This window comes from Tachyglossus aculeatus, chromosome Y4 (assembly GCF_015852505.1).
Source record: "Tachyglossus aculeatus isolate mTacAcu1 chromosome Y4, mTacAcu1.pri, whole genome shotgun sequence".
Taxonomy (NCBI): Eukaryota; Metazoa; Chordata; class Mammalia; order Monotremata; family Tachyglossidae; genus Tachyglossus; species Tachyglossus aculeatus.
Window position 1 is genome coordinate 7,989,881 of NC_052096.1, and position 24,658 is coordinate 8,014,538.

The window sequence follows — 24,658 nt, forward strand, 5'->3', positions numbered from 1 at the left end:
TGCAAGCTCCCGTAGCAATGAACACATGCTCGGTCGTTCTCCAGTCCCTCACGCCTCTGTTGTTAGAACTCCATTAGAGCATCAAGGTATGTGTTCCAAATTCAGAGAGCTCTGCGTCTTCCACCACCGCATCCCATCCCACGTAGATATAGGTTGCCGATTTCAATCCCCGCAAACAAAAAGCTAAAATCTCAGGGTGGTGTCAGCGATCATCCCACTTGGGTGTGCGCTATTGCAGGCTGTTCAGAAACTGGGGTTGCTCTTCTCCTCGTGGTAGCAATGTCTCGGCACCGATTTTTGGTCCAGACTTCTCCTGGGGGAGGGAGAAGAGATTGGTGTGAGGACGTCAGGCCACGAGGGATGATGATACCTATTTTTTTGGTATTTGTTAAGCACTTACTATGTGCCAGGCACTGTACTAAGTGCTGGGATAGATACAAGCTATTAAGACTGGTCACAAACCCCATCCCACGTAATAATAAATGATAATGGTCCTTGTTAAGTGCTTAATATGTCAAGCACGTGGGGTTCACAGGCTTCGTCCCCATTTTACAGATGGGGATCTTCTATCTTGTATCTTCTCCTCTCAACGTGGACAGGGAACGTGCCTACTAACTGCAGTAATGCGCCAGGTGTGACCTTGGGTGAGTCACTTCACCTCTCTGGCCCAAAAGCTCATTGCGATTCTCCCAACTCTGTCTTAGCATCCTCTTCCTCACGCTTAGTACAGTGCTCTGCACTTAATAAGCGCTCAATAAATACCCGCAATGGACTGGGGATGGCCAGATGGGCAGTTACTTACCTTTAGCATCCCGTCTCGCTCCCACTTGAAGAGGCCACAGTTGCTGAAACGGGAAGGAGAATTGTCAAGAGGTGTCGCCGTCTCCCGCCTTCTGTGACCCCAACAGTCCCCATTTTCCAGATGAGGTAACTGAGGCCCAGAGACATTAAATGACTTGCCCAAGGTCACGCAGCAGACAAGTGGCGGAGCAGGGATGACCTTCTGAATCCCAGGCTCATGCTCTATCCACTATGCCATAGCGCTGCTTGTCACATATCTGCCGGGTGACCTTGGGTAAGTCACTTCATATCTCTGGGCCTCTGTTTCCTCATCTGGAAAATGGGGATTGACAGCGTGAGCCTCATGTGGGACAGAGACTGTCTCCAACCTGATTAACTTGTATTTATCTTAGAGCTCAGAATAGTGCTTGGCACATACTAAGCACTTAACAAGTACCATTATTATTGTTATTGTATTATTATTATTATTATTATTATTGCTAACTGGCTTTCCAGGAGAGGCTATATCAGCCATGCCCCACACAGCCTAAGCCCACTGTTGGGTAGGGACCGTCTCTTATGTGTTGCCAACTTGTGCTTCCCAAGCGCTTAGTACAGTGCTCTGCACACAGTAAGCGCTCAATACGATTGATTGATTGAAAAAGGGAGGGATATTCATTCATTCATTCCCTCGTTGGAATTTCTTGGGCACACGCCCACTGTAGAGCAGCACATTGCATGCCCTCCGTGTGCAGAATTCTGTCCTGGCCACTATCGTGGGCAAGCACTGCTAGCCTAGGCCACTACCCAAGGCCGTAGAAACAGCAAGGCACAGCGGCTAGAGCCCGGGCCTGGCAGTCAGAAGGTTGTGGGTTCTAATCCCCGCTCCGCCACTTGTCTGCTGGGCGGCCCTGGGCAAGTCGCTTCACTTCTCAGTGCCTCAGTTACCTTATCTGGAAAATGGTGATGAAGATGGTGAGCCCCATGCGGGACAGGGACTGTGTCCAACCCGATTTGCTTGTATCCACCCCAGCTCTTAGTAAAGTGCCTGGCACACATTAAGTGCTTAATAAATGTCACAATAAGTATTGTGGGCAAACACTGCTAACCTAGGCCACTACTGTCAACAGGCACTGAACTGGGTAGGTGCTGTGTCTCTCCCCACTTCAATCAGTCAGTCAATTGTATTTACTGAGCACTTTTGATCTGAGCAGCAGAGTAAAGTATGGACTGGAGTGGGGAGAGACAGGAGGCAGGGAGGTCAGCAAGGAAGCTGATACAGTCATCAAGGCGGGATAGGATAAGTCCTTGGATTAATGCGGTAGCAGTTTGGATGGAGAGGAGAGGAGAGGACGGATTTTACAATGCTGTGGTCAAAGCGACAGGATTTAGTCCAATCTTCGCCCGGATCCGAACTGCTGACTGAACAGAAATGTTGGGTCCACCTTTCCCCACTCCTCAAGAGGTTCCAGGAGTTGCCCATCCACTTCCACATCAAACAGAAACTCCTTCCCATCAGCTTTAAAGCCCTCTGTTGCCTTGCCCCTTCCTACTACTACTCCAACCCAGCCCACGCACTTGGCTCATCTAATGCCAACCTACTTACCTGCAATGCTTCTTGGGGAGCCTGTCCAGGGAGATGCTTCGGTTGCCACAGGGGCATTTGAAGAAACGCTTCAATCCGTCATGCCAGTGATAATTGTGGTTCTCGCTGACGCAGGTTTCCAACGGCTTGAAGTGAGTGTAGTTACACTGCACCCAAACCAGAAGAATAATTATGATATTAATAATGATGATGATAATAATGATTATTATAATGGCATTTGTTAAGGGCTATGTGCCAAGCAAATTGGATTGGACGCAATCCCTGAGTCACAAGGGGCTCACAGTCTTCATCCCCATTTTACAGATCATCATCATCAATCGTATTTATTGAGCGCTTACAATGTGCACAGCACTATACTAAGCGCTTGGGAAGTACAAATTGGCAACATATAGAGACAGTCCCTACCCAACAGTGGGCTCACAGTCTAAAAGGGGGAGACAGATGAGGGAAGAATAATAATAATAATAGTAATAATAATGGTATTAAGCGCTTACCGTGTGCCAAGCACCGTTCTAAGTACTGGAGTAGATACAAGGTCATCAGTTGTCCCACATGGGGCTCACAGTCTTCACACCATTTTACAGATGAGGTAACAGGCAAAGAGAAGTGAAGTGACTAGCCCAAAGTCACACAGCTGGCAAATGGCAGAGCCGGGATTAGAACCCACGACCTCTGACTCCCAAGCCAGGGCTTTTTTCCACTAAACCATGCTGAACTAAGGCATAAGAGTTAAGTGACTCAGGTCACACAGCAGATGAGTGGCTGAGCCAGGATTAGAAGGCAGGTCCTTTTGACGCCCAGGCTCTATCCACTAGGCCACGCTGCTTCTCGGTGTATTCAAAGTGAACGTTAAAGTCCAGGGCCGTGGGGCAGTATGGCCCTCTTGATAAGCTCAGGGTTCCCTTCTGCTGCTCCTACAAGACCCTGCACTCCCTCTGGCCACACCAGCTACCCTCTCGGAGGGCAGAGGGGGAAGGCGAGATTTCTGGGGGCCACAAAGTGTCAGAAAGAGTGGGTGAGCGGACCTCTGGGAGGCTCCAAACCTCAAGAAACAGCGGGAGCAGAGGGGGTTGTCCCTGATGAATAACACCACTGCTACCATGGTTGCAGCCACCCAGAGTCCTTTGTGTTCTCACCCAGCCCAGCCAAAGGAGGTGCTCCCCTTCCCACCTCCTTGCCACAGGCCTCGGGGATCTGGGGTAACCCTTCCTCAGACACTAACCGTCTTGCATGTGACCACCCGGCACTTGACCTCCTTGGTGTTCCTCATCTTCTCCTCCATCTGCTCTTTCTTCACCAGAGGCTCGAAATAGCGTTCCTGGAGCTCCGCCTCGGCCTTTGAGAACATCGCGGGGCATGCGGAGAGGAGGGAGGTGGTTTCTGACGCCTCATGTACTCTGTCTACGCATAAGTCAGACACTTCGGGTCCCTCCCCCCATCTGTCTCCCCATCCTGGCGGAAGCTCCTCTCACGGAGGGATCGTGAGTTTGAAATGAGCACTTAGCACAGTGCTCTGCACCCAATCGGGGCTCAATCAATCAACTGCATTTACTGAGCGCTTCCTTTGTGTAAGCGGTTGGGAGGGTACAGTATAACAGAGTTGGTAGACCCCTTCCCTGCCTACAATGCGCTTACAGTCTAGAGTCTACAGTCAATAGGATGATAATAATAATAATAATGATAATAATTGTGTATTTGTTAAGTGTTTACTATGTGCCAGGCACTGTAATAATAATAATGATGGCATTTGTTAAGCGCTTACTATGTGCAAAGCACTGTTCTAAGTGCTGGGGTGGATACAGACAGATCGGGTTGGACACAGTCCCTGTCCCACATCCAGTCTTAATCCCCATTTTCCAGATGAGGTAACGGAGACCCAAAGAAGTGAATTGACTTGCCCAAGGTCCCACAGCAGACAAGTGGCGGAGCCAGGATTAAAAGCCAGGTTCTAACTCCCAGGCCCATGCTCTAACCACTAGGCCATGCTGCTTGTCTTTGAGTCCCCCCACTAGAACATAAGCTCTCAGAAGCAGGGATCATGTCTTCTAACTCTAATGCTCCAGAAAGCTTAGTTCGAGTGCTCTGTACACAGAAGACTGTAAGCTCTTTGAAGGCAGGAATTGTCCAGCTATTGTCCTCTCCCAAATGTTCAGTACAGTGCCGTTCACCCAGTAGATGCTCAATAAATATTACTGACAGATTCCCCTGCTAGTGTGTAAGATCTCACAAGCTCCTTGAGGGCAGGAATAGTGTTGGTGGCTCCTTCTGTAAACAGAGAGATGGTCTCCACGGCTTCCACCCGCTCACAGATGGTGGGGAGAAAGAATTCAGACACTGGATTGGTTTGGTGGGAGGCCCCTCACCTGCTTCAGGACCCCCGTGTGTTTGGACCTGGCTTTCAGGATGGTCTGGAACTCCTCTGATTCCAGGTAGGCCAGCTGCTCACGTCGCCTCTTCTGGGATGGCTCCAGATCGTCTTCTCCTGGGGGCAGGGGGGTGGGGTGGAGAGAGAGGGAGAGAAGGAGAGGTTGGTGGGAGGTGGAAGAGAGACAGAGAGAGAAAGGAAGAGGGAAGGGAGGGAGAGGGGAAGAGAGAAAGGAAAAGGGGGAAAGAGAGGGAGGAAAAGACAGAAGGAGGGAAGAGAGGGAGGGATGGAAGGTGGGGGAGAGAGACAGACAGACACATCAAGCCCAAGCGCTGGCTGGCTCTGGTCCACATTTTCTAGGGCCCTTGTCTGGATGTCTGTCTCCCCTATTCTAGACCATGAACCCGTTGTGGGCAGGGATTGTCTCTGTTGCAGAATTGTACTTCCCAAGCACTTAGTACAATGCTATGCACACAGAAAGCACTTAATAAATAAGATTGAACAAATGAATGAATGAATGGGCCCACCAAAGCAATGGGTTCAGTGGACGGGACTCACTCCACCGTGGTGAGCGAATCTCCTGGGAGACCGGCACCGCGGTGAGCGAATCTCCTGGGAGACCGGCAGGCTGCTTACAGGGCGAACAGAGACAACCTGTTCTCCACCCACAGTTTACACCCAACCCTCTCCATCAGTTCTCTCATCTGCAAAATGGGGAATTCACACCCTGTTCTCCCTCCTGCTTAGACTGTGAGTCCCGCATGGGGCCTGATTAGCTTGTGTCTGTCCCAGCGCTTAATACAGTGCTTGGCACAAAGAAACTGCTTTAACAAATATGACGACTGTTGTTATTATTGTTAAGTGACTTGCCCAAGGTCACAGAGCAAGTACGTGGCAGGGCCCGGTTTAGAAAGCAGGCCTTCTGACTCTTTCCAGAGTGGGAGGAGGAGTCAGCCTGGGAGTCATAAGGACACGTGTCCTAACCCTAGCTCCGTCACGCGTCTGCCGTGTGACCTCGGGCACGTCGCTTCACTTCTCTGGGCCTCCGTTCCCTCATCCGTAAAACAGGGATAGAGACAGAGTCCAACCCAATTCGCTGTATCCACCTTAGAGCTTAGGATGGTGCCTGGCACAAAGTAAGCGCTTAACGAATACAGAATTAGGACCGCACAGTTAGGGCAGGAGCCGAACCTGGTGGCGAGGAGGTAGCAGCGTTGATCTCGACCCGCTCGGCCACTTCCAGCACCTGGCCGGGATCCCGCTGTTTGCGTTTCACACCGTTCGGGTCCGACTTGGGAAGGATCTGGCCCTTGGCCCTCAGCTTGGTGATGGCGGCGAGCTGGGGAGGGGGAACAGTAATAATGAGAATTACAATAGCGATCATCGTGCATAATAGCAATCATCACGAGAAGCCATATGGCGTAGTGGATAGAGCGCAGGCCTGTGAGTCAGGAGGTCATGGGTTCTAATCCTGGCTCGGCCACCTGTCTGCTGTGTGACCTTGAGCAAGTCACTTCACTTCTCTGGGCCTCAGTTACCTCATCTGGAAAATGGGGATTGAGATTGTGAGCCTGTGTGGGACAGGGACTATGTCCACCCCAATATGTCCGTATCTACCCCAGCGCTTAGGACAGTGCCTGGCATACAATAAGCGCTTAACAAATAGCATAATTATTATTAAATCACTTAACTTCTCTGTGCTGCAAAATAGGGATTAAGACTGTGATAGTCACCTGGGACAACCTAATCACCTTATATCTACCCCAGCACTTAGAACAGTGCTGGGCACATAGCACCATTATTATTATTATTATTGTGGCATTTGTTAAGTGCTTACTGTGTGCCCGGCACTGTACTAAGCACTGGGGTGGATGCAAGGAAAAGGGGTTGGATACAGTGCCTGTCCCACATGGGCTCAGAAAATTGCAGCTGAGACCCTCCCCCCCCTCCTCACCCCTACAATTCTCAGCCCCACAGTTACTATGATTAGAAACACAGCAAGCTAATCAATGGCTACTTCTGGGTGGCTCACCCTTCATCTTGGACTTTATGAAGCATCATAGACAAGGGCATTATTGGGCTGGTGAAGAAAGTTGGGGATTATAGATCCCTAACAACGAGAATGGAGGCTAATCGAACAATTCATCATATTTATTGAGCGCTTACTGTGTGCAGAGCCCTGTACTAGTATCTCCCAGGCTGCTTGGGAGAGTAGGACATAAAAGAGTGGGTAGACACTCTCCCTGCCCAAAGCTTAGTTTAAAGAAGGACTTCATTACTACTAATTATTATTAATAATCATGTTATATTATTATTTATTATTATAATTAGTAATTAATTGTGGGACTTATTAAGTACTTACTATGTGCCAAGCACTGCTCTAAGCACTGGGGTAGATCATAGGCAATCAGGTTGGACAGGGTCCCCGTCCCACATGGGGCTCACGGCCTAAGTAGGTGGGAAGAGGATCTGATCCCCATTTTCCAGATGTAACTGAGGCACAGAGAAGGACAACGACTTGCCCAAAGTCACACAGCAGGCATGTGGCAGAGCCGGGATCAGAACCTCTTGCCACTGGGTCACCCTGCTGCTCAATGACATTAATGTGAATGAATACGTGACAGATGGGTACAGAAGTGCTGTGGGGCTGAGGGAGGGGTAAATAAAGGGAGCAAATTCAGGGGCAAAGTTTGCCACAGGAGGTCAATGGTATTTCGTGAGCACTTACTAGACGGGAGTCCTGTCTTAAGCGCTTGGGAGAGTCCAGTGCAACACAACAAGCGGACACGTTCCCTGCCCACGACAAGGAAGCAGGATGGCTTAGCGTATAGAGCATTGGCTTGGGAGTCAGAAGGACCTGGGTTCTAATCCTGCTTTGTCACGTCTGCTGCGTGACCTTGGGCAAGTCCCTTCACTTCTCTGGGCCTCAGTTCCCTCATATGGAAAATGGGGATTAAGACTGTGAGCCCCGTGTGGGACCGGGACTGTGTCCCACCTGATTAGCTTGTATCTACCTCAGTGCTTAGAGCATAGGAAGTGCTTAACAAACACTATTATTATATTATTACTATTGTGGGACAGGGACTGTGTCTGACCTGATTACCCTGTATTTGCCTCAGCCTTAGAGCAGTGTTTGGCACATAGTAAGCACTTACCAAAACCACAATTATTATTATCGTTATTACTATTGCATGCAGAGCGCTGTCCTTTTGTGTGCGCTTGGGAGAGTCTGGTACAACTCCACCTACAACGAGCTTACAGTCGGGGGGCTAGGGGGGTGGAGGGGAATCCCCCAACCAAACTTCAACCAGGCCGAGGTGGCCGGGGAGAAACCCTGCTTACTTTTTTGGCTTCGGCAGAGGCGCTCAGCTTTGGCCGTGGGCGAGGAGAATCGTCGAAGAGGAGGACGTCGTCTCCCTTGGAGAAGCCACGGCCCAGCTTAGGGATCAGCGGGGAGGCTTTTCTGGCCTCCTCGGGATTCTCGGTCCCCGGTGGTGGGGACCGAAGGGGAAGCTTGTCCGGAAAGGGCCCCGGTGGCCGATTCTGACCTTCGGCTGAGCTCTGGAGAAACCTGGAACAGTAGATGATGGGCAACATACTGAGCGCCCGAGGGGTGCGGAGCGATCGATCAGTGGTGTGCATTGCACCAAATTCATCTGTGCAAAATCAGTGCTCCACAAATCAGTGGTATTTAATAAATCCTTAATCAATAGATGGCATTTAGTAAGTGACGAAAATTAGTGACATTTTAGTCAGCACTCAATGAATCAAAAGTATTTAATAAGTGCTCAATCAATGGTATTTAGTAAGCGCTCAGTCCGATGGAATTTAATAAAGGCTCACTCGATCCATCACTGATATTTACTAAGGGCTTACTAACAATAATAATCATGATAATGGTATTTGTTAAGCGCTTACTATGTGCCAAGCACTGTCCTAATCACTGGGGTAGATACAAGGTAATCAGGTTGTCCCACCTGGGTCTCACAGTCTTAATCCCCATTTTACAGAAGGGGTAACTGAGGCACAGAGAAGTGAAGTGACTGGCCCAAAGTCACACAGCTGACAAATGGTTACTCTGTGCAGAGATTTATAGAGAGCACTTGGGACAGTACAATATAACAGACACATTTCCTGCCCAAAATAAGCTTACACTGTATAAACACCACTGATGGATTGAATGTGCATTTTGCACGGTCACTGTACTAAGAGCTCGGGAGAGTATGACAGGCTCGGTAGACATATTCCCCACCCACAGTGACCGGTTAGTACAGTGCCCTGCACACAGTAAGTGCTCAATACATACGATGGAATGACTGAATGAACGGAGGGATGGATGGGGGGTGAGGTACCTGTCTCCATAAGGCCCTTACCGCTTCTGTAGCTCTTCCGACCGCTTCTTCCTCATCTCCAACATCTGCTGCTTCTGCTGTTTCAGGAGGGCCGAGGCGGAGATGGAGTGGATGGTGGCGGTGGCTCCTGAAACCCGGCCCCCGCTCAGTGAGGGTCTCGCGGAGGGTGCGGGGCCGCCCGTGGCGAGGGTGGTGCAGTGGGGGGAGGGTATGGCGGGGGGTAGTGGCACTACCTGGCATCTCCGCCTTGGCTAGATGTTGCTTGAGGTTTCTGGCCCCGAATGTAGGTAGATCCATGAGTTCCTTGAACTCGTCTGAGCACGCCAGAGTCTTCTGTGGGAGACCTGCCACGCACCCCCAGATCAGCACCTCTACATCGGGGCAGTCCGGGGAAGTAGAGGACACCCCCACAACCCCATCTCGACAGTCCTTTATCCCAGTAGCCAAGCAAGTCTGGGCTCAAATACGCACAAGCCATCAAGCACTTACTCTGTGCCGGGCACTGGACTAAGCGTTGGGGTATATACCAGCTAATGAGTCAGGGAAGGCCTCTTGGAGAAGATGACGTAGCTTAGAGGACATGGCCTAGAGGATAGAGTATGGGCCTGGAAGTTATAAGGACCCAGGTTCTAATCCCTGCTCCACCACCTGTCTGCTGGGTGACCTTGAGTAAGTCACTTCACTTCTCTGGGCCTCAGTTACCTCAGATCTGGAAAATAGAGATCAAATCCTCCTCCCTCACACTTTCAGCCCCATGTAAAACAGGGACTGTATAATAATAATAATGGCATTTATTAAGTGTTTACTATGTGCAAAGCACTGTTCTAAGCACTGGGGAGTTTACAAGGTGATCAGGTTGTCCCACGTGGGGCTCACAGTCTTAATCCCCATTTTACAGATGAGGTAACTGAGGCCCAGAGAAGTTAAGTGACTTGCCCAAAGTCACCCAGTTGACAAGTGGCAGAGCCGGGATTTGAACTGATGACCTCTGACTCCAAAGCCCGGGTTCTTTCCACTGAGCCACACTGCTTCCCGTATCCAACCCGTACCCTCAGAACAGGGCTTGACATATCGTAAGCGATATGCAAATGCCATAATAAAATGATAATTATCTACCCCAGCGCTTAAAACAGTGCTTGACACAAAAGGCTTATATAAAAATAATAATAATAATGATGATGGTATTTATTAAGGGCTTACGATGTGCCAAGCACTGTTCTAAGCACTGGGGTAAATACAAGGTAACCAGTTTGTCCCATGTGGGGCTCACAGTCTTCGTCCCCATTTTCCAGATGAAGTAACTGAGGCCCAGAAAAGTTAAGTCACACAGCTGACAAGTGGCAGAGCCGGGAGTAGAACCCACGACCTCTGACTCCCAAGCCCGGGCTTTTTCCACTAAGCCACAATAATAATTATAATAACCTATCCCAGCGCTTAGAACAGTGTCCGCTCAACAAGTACCATAAAAAAAAGAAAGGAATATATGTCTTGCGCTTCTGAAATGTCTCTTGAGCCCTTAATGGGAAGAAGGTTGAACCCCCATCACGGATGGGGTTCGGGCGGCGGGGGTACCCCACGACTCACCCAGCTTCTCCCTGGTCTCCTGAACGATGGTCTGTGAGCCCTTAACCACCAGATGGGTCAGGGTGGTCTGCGTCTTCTTCTTGGGAGCCGCCGCGGCTGCACTGTAACGAGCAGAGAGACCCGGTGAGCGGCCCCAGGCGTTTAGCACAGTGCTCTGTGCACAGTAAGAGCTCAACATATACGACTGAGTGAACAAACCGTCGCCCAAGCCCCACCCCGCCCGCCTTACACAGAGGCCGCGTAGGAAACCGAAGACACCCCTCCGTAATAAAACCCGTCCTGGCACAGCCTCTCCTTCAGGCTGGCCCCCCGCCGGGCCATCTTCTTGGGGACCCGGCCCCCCGAGAAGGAAGACTGCAGGTCGGCTCTCTTGGCGCTGAGCTTGCGGTACTGAGACTGCACGTGATACTGGCAAAACTCACAGTCGCTCTGAAAGGTGGAAGAGGTGCGGCGTTAGGGGAAACCCGCGGATAGAGCCCGGGCCTGGGAGACGGAAGATCGTGAGTTCCAATCCCGGCTTCGCCACTTGTCTGCTGTGTGACCTCGGCAAGTCACTTCACTTCTCTGGGCCTCAGTTCCCTCATCTGGAAAATGGGTATTGAGATTGTGTCCCCCAAGTGGGACAACCCAATTTGCCTGTATCCACCCCAGCACTTAGTACAGTAATAATAATAATAATGGCATTTATCAAGTGCTTACTTTGTGCAAAGCACTGTTCTAAGCACTGGGGAGGTTACAAGGTGATCAGGTTGCCCCACAGGGGGTTCACAGTCTTCATCCTCATTTTACAGATGAGGTAACTGAGGCCCAGAGAAGTGAAGTGACTTGCCCAAAGTCACATAGCTGACAATTGGCGGATCCGGGATTTGAACCCATGACCTCTGACTCCAGAGCCTGTGCTCTTTCCACTGAGCCACGCTGCTTCTCTACCAGTACCAGATGCATAGACTGTGAGCCCGTTGTTGGGTAGGGACCGTCTATAATATGTTGCCGATTTGTACTTCCCAAGCGTTTAGTACGGTGCTCAATAAATACGGTTGAATGAATAGTAAGCGCTTAACAAATGCCACGATTATCATTATTATTAGTACAAGGGGTTCTAGGGTGAAGGAAGGGAGTGCCCCTCCCAAACTTGACCCTCCCGCCCCCGCAGACGACGCGCTACCCACCAGGTTGACAGTGTGGGTGCAGGGCTCCCCGTTCTTCTTCTTTGCCCGGCAGGTCCCTAGATCCAAGGCCTCCCCCATGATCAGGATCTTCTGAGCGTGATCCACCGACAGGCAGACCTAGGACGTGGGCAGGACCCAGAGGCAGGAGGAAGAAGCCGGGGAGAGACCATGAACCCCCTTATCGACACTGGACACTCCTTGAGATCAGGGCCCACTCCAGGCCATACTTCACTCGGCTGTGCCCAGATCGTTCGTCGACAAAAACGTTCAGTCCATCCCGCCCTCCTCTCACCTCGTCCGAGCCCTCTTTTGGCTTCATGGGGTTGGCGTTGAGCAGGCCGATGACGGTGCCCTTGTCCGTCTTCCAGTGCTCCCTGTGGACATCCCCGAACAAGAAGAGTGACACAAACTTGTCCAGGTTGTGCAGGTCATTCAGGCGCCAGATGCTGAAGGTTTTCCCCTGCAGGGAACAGATTGCTCCATTCATTCATTCATTCAATCTTATTTATTGAGCGCTTACTCTGGGCAAAGCACTGTACTGAGCATTTGGGAGAGGACAATACACAACGAACAGACCCATTCCCTGCCCACAACGAGCTCACAGACCAGGCGCTTACTCTGGGCGGAGCAGCAGACGAGGGCCCTGCCCACAGTGGGCTTCCATCCAGAGGCACCATACCTGTAATCTATTATCTATTCACAATTTATTTTGTAATATAATAATAATAATAATGATGATGGTGCTTGTTTAAGCGCTTACCATGTGCCAGGAACTGTTCTAAGCGCTGGGGTGGATATAAGCAAATCGAGTTGGACACAGCCCCTGGCCCATGAGGGGCTCACGGTCTCGACCCCATTTTACAGATGTGAAGGGTTAGTCAATTTAAGATCTTCCCTAATACAGTCTAAGCGTGACCACCTGTTGGATTTTGTTGTTGACTTGGAGTGTTGGCTGCACTTCCAGGCAAGAATAAAGTTAAAAGAATATCCTTGAGGCACTCCTGGGGACTGTGGCCAAAACCCCTGGGGGGGGAGCCCAGGGACACTTAGAATCCTGTAAAATGTTGATGAAGGAGTGACTGTCTGGGGAACCTAGCCAGTTCTTTGGGCAGTCCTCCAGTATTATTATCACTTAAGGTCACACAACAATTTGGCAAATAACTCTGGAATTTGGCTTAGTGCCTTCTTTGTCTAATTTTCAATATAAGTCTCATGTTAGTCCCTTACTCTTCGGAGTCTCACCCGTAGAGAAGACGTTCTGCTCGGGACTTTCCCATTTGGGACTCTGGAAGCTGTAACCGGGACTCCCCATCATCATCATCAATCATATTTGTTGAGCGCTTACTGTGTGCAGAGCACTGTACTAAGTGCTTGGGAAGTACAAGTTGGCAACATATAGAGACAGTCCCTACCCAACAGTGGGCTCACAGTCTAAAAGGGGGAGACAGAGAACAAAACCAAACATACTAACAAAATAAAATAAATAGAATAGATAGGTACAAGTAAAATAAATAAATAAATAAATCAATAGAGTAATAAATATGTACAAACATATAGACATATATACAGGTGCTGTGGGGAAGGGAAGGAGATAAGATGGCGGGGATGGAGAGGGGGACGAGGGGGAGAGGAAGGAAGGGGCTCGGTCTGGGAAGGCCTCCTGGAGGAGGTGAGCTCCCCAGCCTTGAAACCAGATGTAGGTGCTCTCCCGAATTGGTGATGTATATCTTATCTACTATTCTCCCCTTTTAGACTGTGAGCCCACTGTTGGGTAGGGACTGTCTCTATATATTGTCAATTTGTACTTCCTAAGCGCTTAGTACAGTGCTCTGCACATAGTAAGCGCTCAATAAATACGATTGATGATGATGATGATTCTTATTATTATCTTAGCTTTTATATGTATCTGCGTTTTTCTATTCTATTTCCACCCTCAGTTATACTGTCCGTGTATTCCTAATTTACTCCTAATAAAATCTATTATTTGGCACACTGTATATGAGTGAGTTCATTATTCTAGGCAATCCGAACCTCTAAATTGCTGCAGCTGCAAAAAGTATCTCTTTAACGATACAAGATGAAGTAATGAGGCCCAGAGAATGACTTGCCCAAGGTCACTCAGCAGACAAACGGCGGAGCCGGGATTAGAACCCATGACTTTCTGACTCCCAGGCCCAAGTTTTATCCACTACACCATGGTGCTCCTCATGTACATATACACAAATACATACACAAACACATGTGTGTGTGTGTTTAATGGGATCTGCTAAGCACTTCCTATGTGCCAGATACCGTACTAAGCACTGAGTTGGACGCAAGATAATTTGGTCACATTCCCTGTCTCACAAAGAGGTCACAATTTACACCCCCATTTTCCAGATAATAATAATAATAATAATAATAATGGCATTTATTAAGCGCTTACTATGTGCAAAGCACTGTTCTAAGCACTGGGGAGGTTACAGGGTGATCAGGTTGTCCCACGTGGGGCTCACAGTCTCAATCCCCATTTTCCAGATGAGGAAACTAAGGCCCTGAGAAGTGAAGTGACTAGCCCAAGGACACACAGCAGACAAGTGGGGAAGATGGGATTAGAATCCAGGTTCTCACGATCCCTTCTTCCCTCCCCCTCCCCAGCCCTGCTGGCCTGGGGTTCGCTCAGAGGCCCCCACCCCTACCCCCCGGGATTGAAGGAAACAGCTCACGTTGCTGGCACTCTGCGGGGTGACTTTGTTCAGGATGACCCCGAATGTCACCCAGTCCGTCTGGTCCAGGTTCTCGCTGGCCAGCTTGCCCTGGAGCTGAGGCAGGCGGATCAGCTTCCGGCCCTCCATCTTCCGGCACATTTCCTCCGACGACACGCGGGGTCTCCTGGCAGACCGGAAAAACAGCCCACAAGTTCATCAATCAGTAGTATTTACTGAGTGCTTACGGGGTCCAGAGCGCTGTGCTAAGCGCTTGGGAGAGGACAACAGGACAGAGTTGGTAGATATGTTCCCTGCCCACAGTGAGATAAAGGGGAGACAGAGATCAACGTGCTATTGATGAGGGCTTACTGGGTGGAGAGCACTGTACTAAGCGCTTGGGAGAAGAAACTATAACATTGTGAGCACACTGTGGGTAAGGAATGTGTCTGTATTGTACTTCCCAAGCGCTTAGTACTGTGTTCTGCACACAGTAAGCACTCAATAAATACGATTGAATGAATGAATGATTGAGTGAGTGAATGAATAACAGAGTTGGTAGACCCGTGTAACTGTCCAAAAGAAGCTCACAATTAAGAGGAATTTCAAGCTAAAATTAATCACTCAATCAATCAATGGTACTTATAGTGCCCTTACTGTGTACAGAGCACTGTATTAAGTGCTTGGGAGAGGATGCGTTAGAAGAGTTGGTAGACCACCCCAGCGCTTAGTACAGTGCCTGGCATGAGGTAAGTGCTTAACAAATACCATTATTATTTATTGAGTACTTGCTGGGTCGTGCCTGGCATGAGGTAAGTGTTTAACCAATACCATTATTATTTATTGAGTACTTGCTGGGTCAGAGCACTGTCCTAAGTGCTTGGGAGAGGACACTATACAACAGAGTTGGCAGACCGTTTCCTGCCCACAAGGAGCTTCCATTCTAGAGAGGGGAGACAGACATCAGTATGCTATTGATTGAACACTTACGGGGTGCAGAGCACTGTACTAAGCGCTTGGGAGAGGACACTATAACACAGTTGGTAGACACACTCACTGTTCACAAGGAGCTTCCAATCTAGATAGGGACAACCAACCCCCTCACCCTTCAACGCAAGGGACTGTGGTAGATCTGTTTCTCTCAAATCCACCCCGGCACTTCGGCTTAGTAAACAGAATAATTATCCCGCAGCAACCACACACATCCACTACCCCGATAACAATTCTTTTATCTGGCTTCTTGTTCGCTGCTGATCTATTTATCCTGGGCATAGATCTTGGCACACAGGACATGCTTAATGTAACAATTGGTTATTCCCAAGCATCCACACATCCACTACCTCAATACCCATTCTTTGATCCGTTTTCTTGTTTGTTGCTGATCTATTTTACTCCTGGTCATAGATCTTGGCACACAGGACGTGCTTAACAAATATAACAATTATCATTCCCCAGCATACCCACGTCCACTCCCCCGATACCAATTCTTTTCCCGTTTTCTTGCTTGCTGACAATCTATTTACACCACCAGAAACAGATCTTAACATGCAGGACATGCTTAATGTAATACACTAATAATAATAATAATAATAATAATAATAATAATAATGATAACGTCCACTATCTCAACACCAATTCTTTTTTTTTTCTTTGCTGCTGCTGTACTTTAACCCTCTGGGCACTGCTCTTGGCATATAGCATGTGCTTAATATAATTATTACTATTCCCGAGCAACCTCATATCCACTGTCCTAATACCAATTCTTTTATCAGTTCTCTCATTTGATGCTGATGTATTTTATCCCTCTGGGCATATACCTTGGCACACCGGATGTTCTTAATACAATAATTATTATTCCCGAGGAGCCACACATCCACTCCCCAAATACCAATTCTTTTATCTATTTTCTTGTTTGCTGCTAATCTCTTTAGTCGGTCAGTCAATTGTAATTATCGATCACTTACTGTGGGCACAGCACTGTACTAAGAGCTTGGGAGAGTACAATATAATAAGCTGCCCGCTTAAAGTTTAGATGGGGAGACAGTCATTAGCTCTGAAGGGGGGAGAATAATCATCTGAAGGATATAAGAAGGGAAGGCATTCCAGGCCAGAGGCAGGATGTGGGTGAGACATCGGTGGTGAGATAGGCGAGATGGAGGCACGGTGAGGTTAACATTAGAGGAGAGAAGTGTGCGGGTTGGGTTGGAGCAGGAGAGTGACGAGGTGAGGTAGGAGAGGGCAAGGCGATTGAGTGCTTCAGAGTCGATGTTGAGGAGTTTCTGTTTGATAGGGAGGTGCGTGGGTAACTACTGGAAGTTCTTGAGGAGTAGGGGAACATTCACTCATTCATTCAGTCATTTATTGAGCACTTACTGTGTGCAGAGCACTGTACTAAGCGCTTGGGAAGTACAAGTTAGCAACATATAGAGATGGTCCCTACCCAACAACGGGCTCACAGTCTAGAGCCTGAGCATGGCCTGAACTCTTTTGAAGAAAAATGATCCGGCAGCGGAGTGAAGTAGTTCTGTTTTATTGCCTTCTCCCAAGTGCTTAGAGCAGTGCTCTCCATCCAGCAAGCGCTCAATACATACCACTGACTTCCCGAAAGCAGTGGAGGGTGACGGCAGGTAAGGGGTCTACCAACTCCCTTATATTGTACTTTTCCAAGCGCTTAGTACAGTGCTGTGCACACAGTAAGCCCTCAGTAAACACAACTGTCTGATTGACTGAAATCGAGTGGCAGATGAAGGCAGGGAATATGTCCACCTACTCTGTCATACTGTACTTTCCCAAGCGCTCAGTACAGTGCTCCGCACATAGTAGCAGAGAAACAGCATGGTATAGTGGATAGAGCAGGGGCCTGACAGTCAGAAGGTCATGGGTCCTAATCCCAGTTCCACTATTTGTCTACTGTGTGACCATGGGCAAGTCACCTCACTTTTCTGTGCCTCAGTTACCTCATCTGAAAAAATGGGGATTAAGAGTATGAGCCTAATGTGGAACAGGGACTGTGTTCCTACCTGATTAACAAGCATCTTCTCTAGTGCTTAGAACAGTGCTTGGCACATAGTAAATGCTTAAGAAGTTTTATTATTATTACTATTATTAATCAATAAAGACCAGGGATCAATATCATCCCTTACAGCCTCTAGTACACATAACATGCAAGCCAGAACCAGACCATCCCTCCCTCCCCACCCCGTCAAGGATAAAAGCCCCGCAGAGGGGCTGACCGTACCTGCAGAGTCTGGCCTAGAGGAGCCCCCTGGGATGGGGGAGGAGGGGGTGGAAGAAGCAGTATGGTGTAGCGGATACACCACAGGCCTGGGAGTGAGAAGGCCATGGGTTCTAATCCTGGCTCCGCCACTGGTCTGCTCTGTGGCCTTGGGCCAGCCACTTTGTGGCTCAGTGGAAACAGCATGGGCTTTGGAGCCAGAGGGCATGAATTCAAATCCCAGCTCTGCCAATTGTCAGCCGTGTGACTTTGGGCAAGTCACTCAACTTCTCTGTGCCTCAGTTCCCTCATCTGTAAAATGGGGATTAAGATTGTGAGCCCCCCGTGGGACAACCTGATCTGCTTGTCCCAGCGCTTAGAACAGTGCTTTGCACATAGTAAGCGCTTAATAAATGCCATCATTATTATTATTATTCTCAGTTCCCTCATCTGGAAAATGGGGACTGAGACTGTGAGCCCCACATGGGACAGGGGTTGTGTCCAACCTGATTTGCTTGTATCCACCCCAGCGCTTAGTACAGCACCTGGCAGGTAGTCAGCGCCAAACAAATCCCATTCATTCATTCATTCATTCAACTGTATTTATTGAGCGCTTACTGTGTGCACAGCACTGTACTAAGCACTTGGACAGTACAATTCAGCAACAAATAGAGACAATCCCTGCCCAACAACGGGTTCACAGTCTAGAGGTGGGGGGAGACAGACATCCAAACAAGTAAACAGACATCAATATAAATAGAATTATAGATATAACATTTCAAGACTTTGTCCTTTGATTAGTTTTCTGTTTACCAGTCACTGTAATTTCAAGCATTTTTCTTGCTTCTTTATATAATATCACGGCAGACTCACTCAAACATAATTATTAGAGACGCGGCAGAGATCCGCAGAGACGCTGACCTTAATCGAAGCCCGGAGAAGGCCTCCACGGGGACCGCCTGGCTGCTTCCGAGGGATTTTCCGGGCGGCCCTGCACCCCGGTGTCCGGGTGTCCAGTTCGTCTTGTTGCCAGGCATGGACCGGAGAGGGTGGGCAGGTCCACTCGGGGCAGGGGCCACCGGCGGCTTCCGCTGGGCTGGAAAGAAGCGGGGACTCATTTGATCAATCCATCCATCCATTCATTCAATTGTATTTACTGAGCACTTACCGTGTGCAAAGCACTATACTAAGCATTTGGTAGAGTACAATAGAACAACAAATAGACACATTCCTGCCCACAAAGAGCTCCCAGTATAGAAGGGGAGACAGATATTCATATAAATAGATCAATAAATTATAGATATATGCAGAACATACATACATATAAATATATATTTTCAGAATCAATCCACCAATCATACTTATTGAATGTGACAAGGCCATGGACCAGGCCCACTCCATCAATGGGACTGATAATAATAATAATGATGATGGAATTTGTTATGCGCTTACTATGTGCCAAGCACTGTTCTAAGCGCTGGGGTAGATACAAGGTAATCAGGCTGCCCCATGTGGGGCTAACAGTGTTAATACCCATTTTACAGATGAGGTAACTGAGGCACAGAGAAGTTAAGTGACTTACCCAAAGTCACCCAGCTGATAAGTGACAGAGCCAGGATTAGAACCCACAACCTCTGACTCCCAAGCCTGGGCTCTTTCCACTAAGCAACGCTGCTTTTCTAAGCCATGCTACTTAAGCGTTTACCATGTTTGGAGCACTGACTAATCGGTGGGAGAGCATCATATGAAAGAGGTGGTAGACAGGTTCCTTGCCCACAGTGAGCTTACAGTCTAAAAGTAGTTCAAGCTATACTCAATTAATGGTATTTATTGAGTGCTTATTGTGTGCAGAACACTGGACTACGCACTTGGGAGAATACAATACATAAGAGGTGGTAAATAATAATAATAATACTAATGGTATTTGTTAAACACTTATTATGTGCCAGGCACTGTACTGAGTGCTGGAGTGGATATAAGAAAATTGGGTTGGATAAAGTCCCTGTCCGGACAGGGCTCAGTCTTATGCCCAAATTTACAGATGAGGTAACCGAGGCACAGAGAAGTGAAGTGACTTGTCTAAGATCACACAGCTGACAAGTGGCAGAGCCGGGATTAGAACTCATGACCTTCTGACTCGGGCCTGGGCTCTATCCTCTAGGTAGATATGTTCGCTGCCCCGAGTGAGTGTTCAGACTAGAGGGAATAATAATTGTGATGTTTCTTAAGTGCTTACTCCTAATGTCCAATGCCATTAGCTTGTATCTACCCCGGCACTTAGTACAGTGCCCGGCACTAGTAAGCGCTTCACAATGCTGCAACTGTTACTTCTCTACACCTCATCATCATCATCATCAATCGTATTTATTGAGCGCTTACTGTGTGCAGAGCACTGGACTAAGCGCTTGGGAAGTACAACTTGGCAACATATAGAGACAGTCCCTACCCAATAGTGGGCTCACAGTCTAAAAGGGGGAGACAGAGAACAAAACCAAACATACTAACAAAATAAAATAAATAGAATAGATATGTACAAGTAAAATAAATAGAGTAATAAATATGTATAAACAGAGTAATAAATATGTCTTCTCATCTGCAAAATAGGGATTCAATTCCTGTTCTCCCTCCCCCTTAGACTGTAAGCCCCATGTAGGACGGGGCCTCCATCCAATCTGCCTTGTATCTACTGTGGCACTTAGTCCAGTGCCTGGCACATAGTAAGCGCTTCACGAATACGAGTAAAAAAATAAAAATTTTGCCTTCACCTCGTGGCGGGGGCGCCCCATAGGAACTTCAGTTGCACGTACCCACTCTACTCGGTTGCTACTTTGAGGGGATTTTAGGGGGACACCCCGGCTCCCATCCCCAGTCACCGGGGGCCAGGCAACCTACCTGCAGGGGCGAGGCGCTTGGTTTTCGGCAAAGCGGGGACGTCCAGCTCGGCTGAAAAAGTGTCCGACTCCCGGAGGTTCTGATTCTTTTCCTTCAGCGGGGCGGGTACAGATCTGCCTGTCCCCATGACAACGTAGCCAAGTTATGAACCGACCCGGAAAAGGCACTGAAAGTCGACTCGCCCGATCGATGGTACTTACTGAGCGCTTGCTCTGCATCAGTCAGTCGGTCAAAGGAACTTATTGAGCACCTACTGTGTGCAGGGCACTGCATTAAGCGCTTGGGACAGTCTGATCGAATGATATAACGGACACCGTCCCTGCCCACAAAGAGCTTACAGTCTAGAGGAGGAGACAGACATTAATAGAAATAATGAAATGACAGATATGGAGGAAAGGGCTGTGGGGCTGAGGGTGAGGTGATTATCAAGTGCATAAAGCAGACTCTCCTTGAAAGTGAGCAACGTATAAATTGCCATTATTACACTTTCCCTGACTCTTAGTACCGCACTTAGAACTTAGGAGGCTTTCAATAAATGCTATTGATGGGTTGATTAAAAGGGATTCTTGTCTATCTCTCCAACTATAAGCTCCTTGAAGGTAATACGCTTTGCTTCGATTGTATTCAGGCCAGGTAGTACAGTGCCTACTCCATAGTAGGCATTGAATGATTATCACCATTCATGCATTCAATCACATTTATTAAGCGCTTACTGTGTGTTGTATTCAGGCCAGGCAGTACAGTGCCTACCCCATAGTAGGCATTGAATGATTATCACCATTCATTCATTCAATCGCATTTATTAAGAGCTTACTGTGTGCAGAGCACTGTACTAAGCGCTTGGGAGAGTCCAATACAACAATGGACACATTCCCTCCCCACAACGAACTTAAGGTCTAGAGGGACGCAGAAGGGAGAGGGAGAAGAGAAAAGGAGGGCTTAGTCAGGGAAGGCCTCATGGAGGAGGTGCACCTTCAATAAGGTTTTAAAGCGGGGGTGAGTCATTGCCTTCTTACCGAGAGGTTTCCGTGGAGGGGGAGGCGGGCTTGCCGACTTGCTAATGGTCGTCATTTTCAGTTGCTCCTGTAACGTCTTCATCTGCTTTTGAAGTTTCCTTAATTCATCTGGGGGAGAAAAAGGTCAGAACAAAGGCCAGAGAGAGAGAGAGCTAAATTACCCCATCATCACAGTGCAAATGGCATCCAAGTCCCTCATAAGGGATAAATTCAGAGAGTAGCTTCCAAATATCTGATACCACCCCCAACCCCACAGCACTTATGGATATAGCTTTAAATTATGTATTATTTATTTGTTTATATTAATATCTGTCTACCCTCTATGCTGTAAAGCTCATTATGGGCAGGGACTATGTCTAATTCTGTTGTAGTGTATTCTTCCAACTGCTTATTACAGTGCTCTGCACCTAGGAAGCACTCGATAACTACCACTGAGCGATTGATAGATTGAAGATCACAACTGAACCTCATCAATTTACTTTACTTATTTGTTCTTATTCACGTCCCATCTCCCCCTCTAGACTGCAAGATTTTTATGCCCAGAGACCATGTCTGCTAAATCTATGGTAGCGTACTCTCCCGAGCGCTTAGTACAGTGCTCTGCACATAGCAAGCGCTCAATAAACATCAATGGGCGATTGAGTGAAGCATCTCACTCACAACTGAACCTTCGAATTACGTTACTTATTCGTTCCTATTCACGTCTGTCTCCCTCTCTAGACTGCAAGCTCTTTATGGGCAGGGAATGTGTCACCTCTTTTGTATTGTACTCTCCCAAGCACTTAGTACAGTGCTCTCCACATAGCGAGCACTCAATAAATACCATTGAGTGATTGAGTGATGTCTGTCACTCCCCAAAATACCATCGATTGAGTGATCGAGTTAAGTATCTCTCTCCGGACTGAACTTTCGCTAACAACGCCCACCGGAAAACCCAAAACTTTGGTCATGGTGTGACAGAACCCAGGCCACAGACTCCCCAGTGGCCCCTTAATCCCGGGGGGCCATTACCTTGCAAATCCTGGTTGCTCTTTCGGGGTGCAGGCCCGGGGATGCTCGTGGGGTCCTCTGCCCCTTCCTCGTCTTCAGAAAGGTCACCCACGTCGCCAAAAAGCGTAGCCACATCTTCTCTCTTGTCCTCCTCTGCAGGCTCCTCCTCCACATAAGCCTCACCGTCGTCCTCCGCATCAAAGAGCTCATCGTAGTCATCGGGCTGGCCCACCCCGGGGCCCTCGGGACCCCCGTCCTCATTCTCCTCCAGCAGAGAGGCGAGCAGGGCCAGGTCATCCTCTTCCCCTGCACAGATAATAATAATAAGAACAATAATAGTAATAATGATGGCATTTATTAAGCTTTTACTATGTGCCTGGCACTGTTCTAAGTGCTGGGGGAGATACAAGGTTATCAGATTGTCCCAGGTGGGGCTCACAGTCTTAATCCCCATTTTACAGATGAGGGAACTGAGGCACAGAGAAGTGAAGTGACTTGCCCAAAGTCACACAGCTGACAAGTGGCGGAGCCGGGATTAGAACCCACGACCTCTTAGAAGCAACGACCTTGAGCATGACGATGTCCTTGGACTAGCACTGACTCATAGCGACTGTACTAGCCTCTTCCCACACTAGTTAACTCAGCCCACCTATAATTCGTCATGGGCAGGGAATATGTCCTTTTATTGTTGTAGTATACTCTCCCAAGCGCTTCATACAGTGCTCCACACACAGTAAGCTCTCAATAAGTGCGAATGAATGAATCATCGACTTATCGTAAGCGCTCAATAAGTACCATTGATTATCTGACCACCCAGAAACTGGAAATGCAGCAGAAGCATAGTGGATACAGCACGGGTCTGGAAGTTCTCCCCCTTCTAGACTGTGAGCCCACTGTTGGGTAGGGACTGTCTCTATATGTTGCCAACTTGTACTTCCCAAGCGCTTAGTACAGTGCTCTGCACACAGTAAGCGCTCAATAAATATGATTGATTGATTGATTGATTGATGTCAGAAGGTCGTGAGTTCTCAACCCGGCTCTGCCACTTGTCTGCTGTGTGACCTCGCGTGAGTCACTTCACTTCTCTGGGCCTCAGTTTCCTCATCTGGAAAATGGGGATTGAGACAGTGAGCCTCACGTGGGACAGGCTCACCCAATTTCCTCGCATCCCCGGCACGTAGTAAGTGCTTAACAAATGGCGTAATTATTACGATTATTATTCGACCCTGGACTCACCATCCATTGTGTGAAGAGCGCTGTTCAGATGGGAACTTCCACAGAGTGAGAAAGCGGCCCAGATTTCCTTCACTGAAAACAAGAGAACACCTGCATTAGACAGGCAAAGTAGGGACTTGACAAATAGAAGTAACAGTTGTGGTATTTAAGTGCTTACTATGGGCCAAGCACTAGACTAAGCGCTGGGGTGGATACAAGCAAATCAAATTGGACACAGTCCCTGCCCCACTTAGGGCTCACAGTCTTAATAGAAAAGCAGCATAGCCTAGTTGAAAAATCATGAGTCTGAGGGGTTTGCACATATTTATTACTCTATTTATTTTACTTGTACATATTTATTCTATTTATTTTATTTTGTTAATATGTTCTGTTTTGTTGTCTGTCTCCCCATTATAGACTGTGAGCCCACTGTTGGGTAGGGACCGTCTCTAGATGTTGCCAACTTGGACTTCCCAAGCGCTTAGTAGAGTGCTCTGCACACAGTAAGTGCTCAATAAATACAATTGAATGAATGAATGAATCACCAGAATTTTAATCCCAGTTCCAACATCTGCCTGTTGCGTGAAGTTGGGCAAGTCACTTAACTTTTCTGTGCCCGGTTTCCTCATCCGTAAAATGGGGCTTCTCTCTCCCCCTTTGACTGAGAAAGCATATAGCACTGGGGCAGGGCCACCCTGATTTTCTTGCATCACATAGTATTATGCTTGGCACAGAGTAAAGGCTTAACAGATATTACTATTATTGTTCTGTCTCCCGCACTAAAGTACATC

General features: G+C 48.2%; 1 protein-coding gene across 1 annotated transcript; it reads right to left on the reverse strand.

The window, feature by feature from the left end:
* Positions 1–70: 70 nt before the first annotated feature.
* MCM10 (minichromosome maintenance 10 replication initiation factor) lies at positions 71–23,932 on the reverse strand. Its single transcript, XM_038768354.1, has 19 exons — positions 23,889–23,932; positions 22,674–22,958; positions 21,663–21,770; positions 20,647–20,763; positions 18,676–18,850; positions 14,562–14,727; positions 12,149–12,316; positions 11,857–11,973; positions 10,917–11,116; positions 10,688–10,788; positions 9,337–9,447; positions 9,125–9,230; positions 8,094–8,322; positions 5,943–6,090; positions 4,750–4,868; positions 3,609–3,722; positions 2,387–2,532; positions 803–845; positions 71–313 (listed from the first exon to the last, which is right to left on the reverse strand). The coding sequence occupies exons 1-19, from the start codon at positions 23,893–23,895 to the stop codon at positions 230–232; spliced, it is 2,544 nt and encodes an 847-aa protein (XP_038624282.1). The 5' UTR covers positions 23,896–23,932; the 3' UTR covers positions 71–229.
* Between the last annotated feature and the right edge of the window lie 726 nt (positions 23,933–24,658).

Excerpts from the sequence above, each read along its gene's own strand:
- MCM10 (XM_038768354.1), bottom strand. Across the intron at positions 12,317-14,561 it reads CCCCGCAGAGTGCCAGCAAC|GGGAAAACCTTCAGCATCTG; the intron begins GTGAGCTGTTTC and ends TGTTCCCTGCAG. Across the intron at positions 11,117-11,856 it reads GCACCCACACTGTCAACCTG|AGCGACTGTGAGTTTTGCCA; the intron begins GTGGGTAGCGCG and ends TCCACCTTTCAG.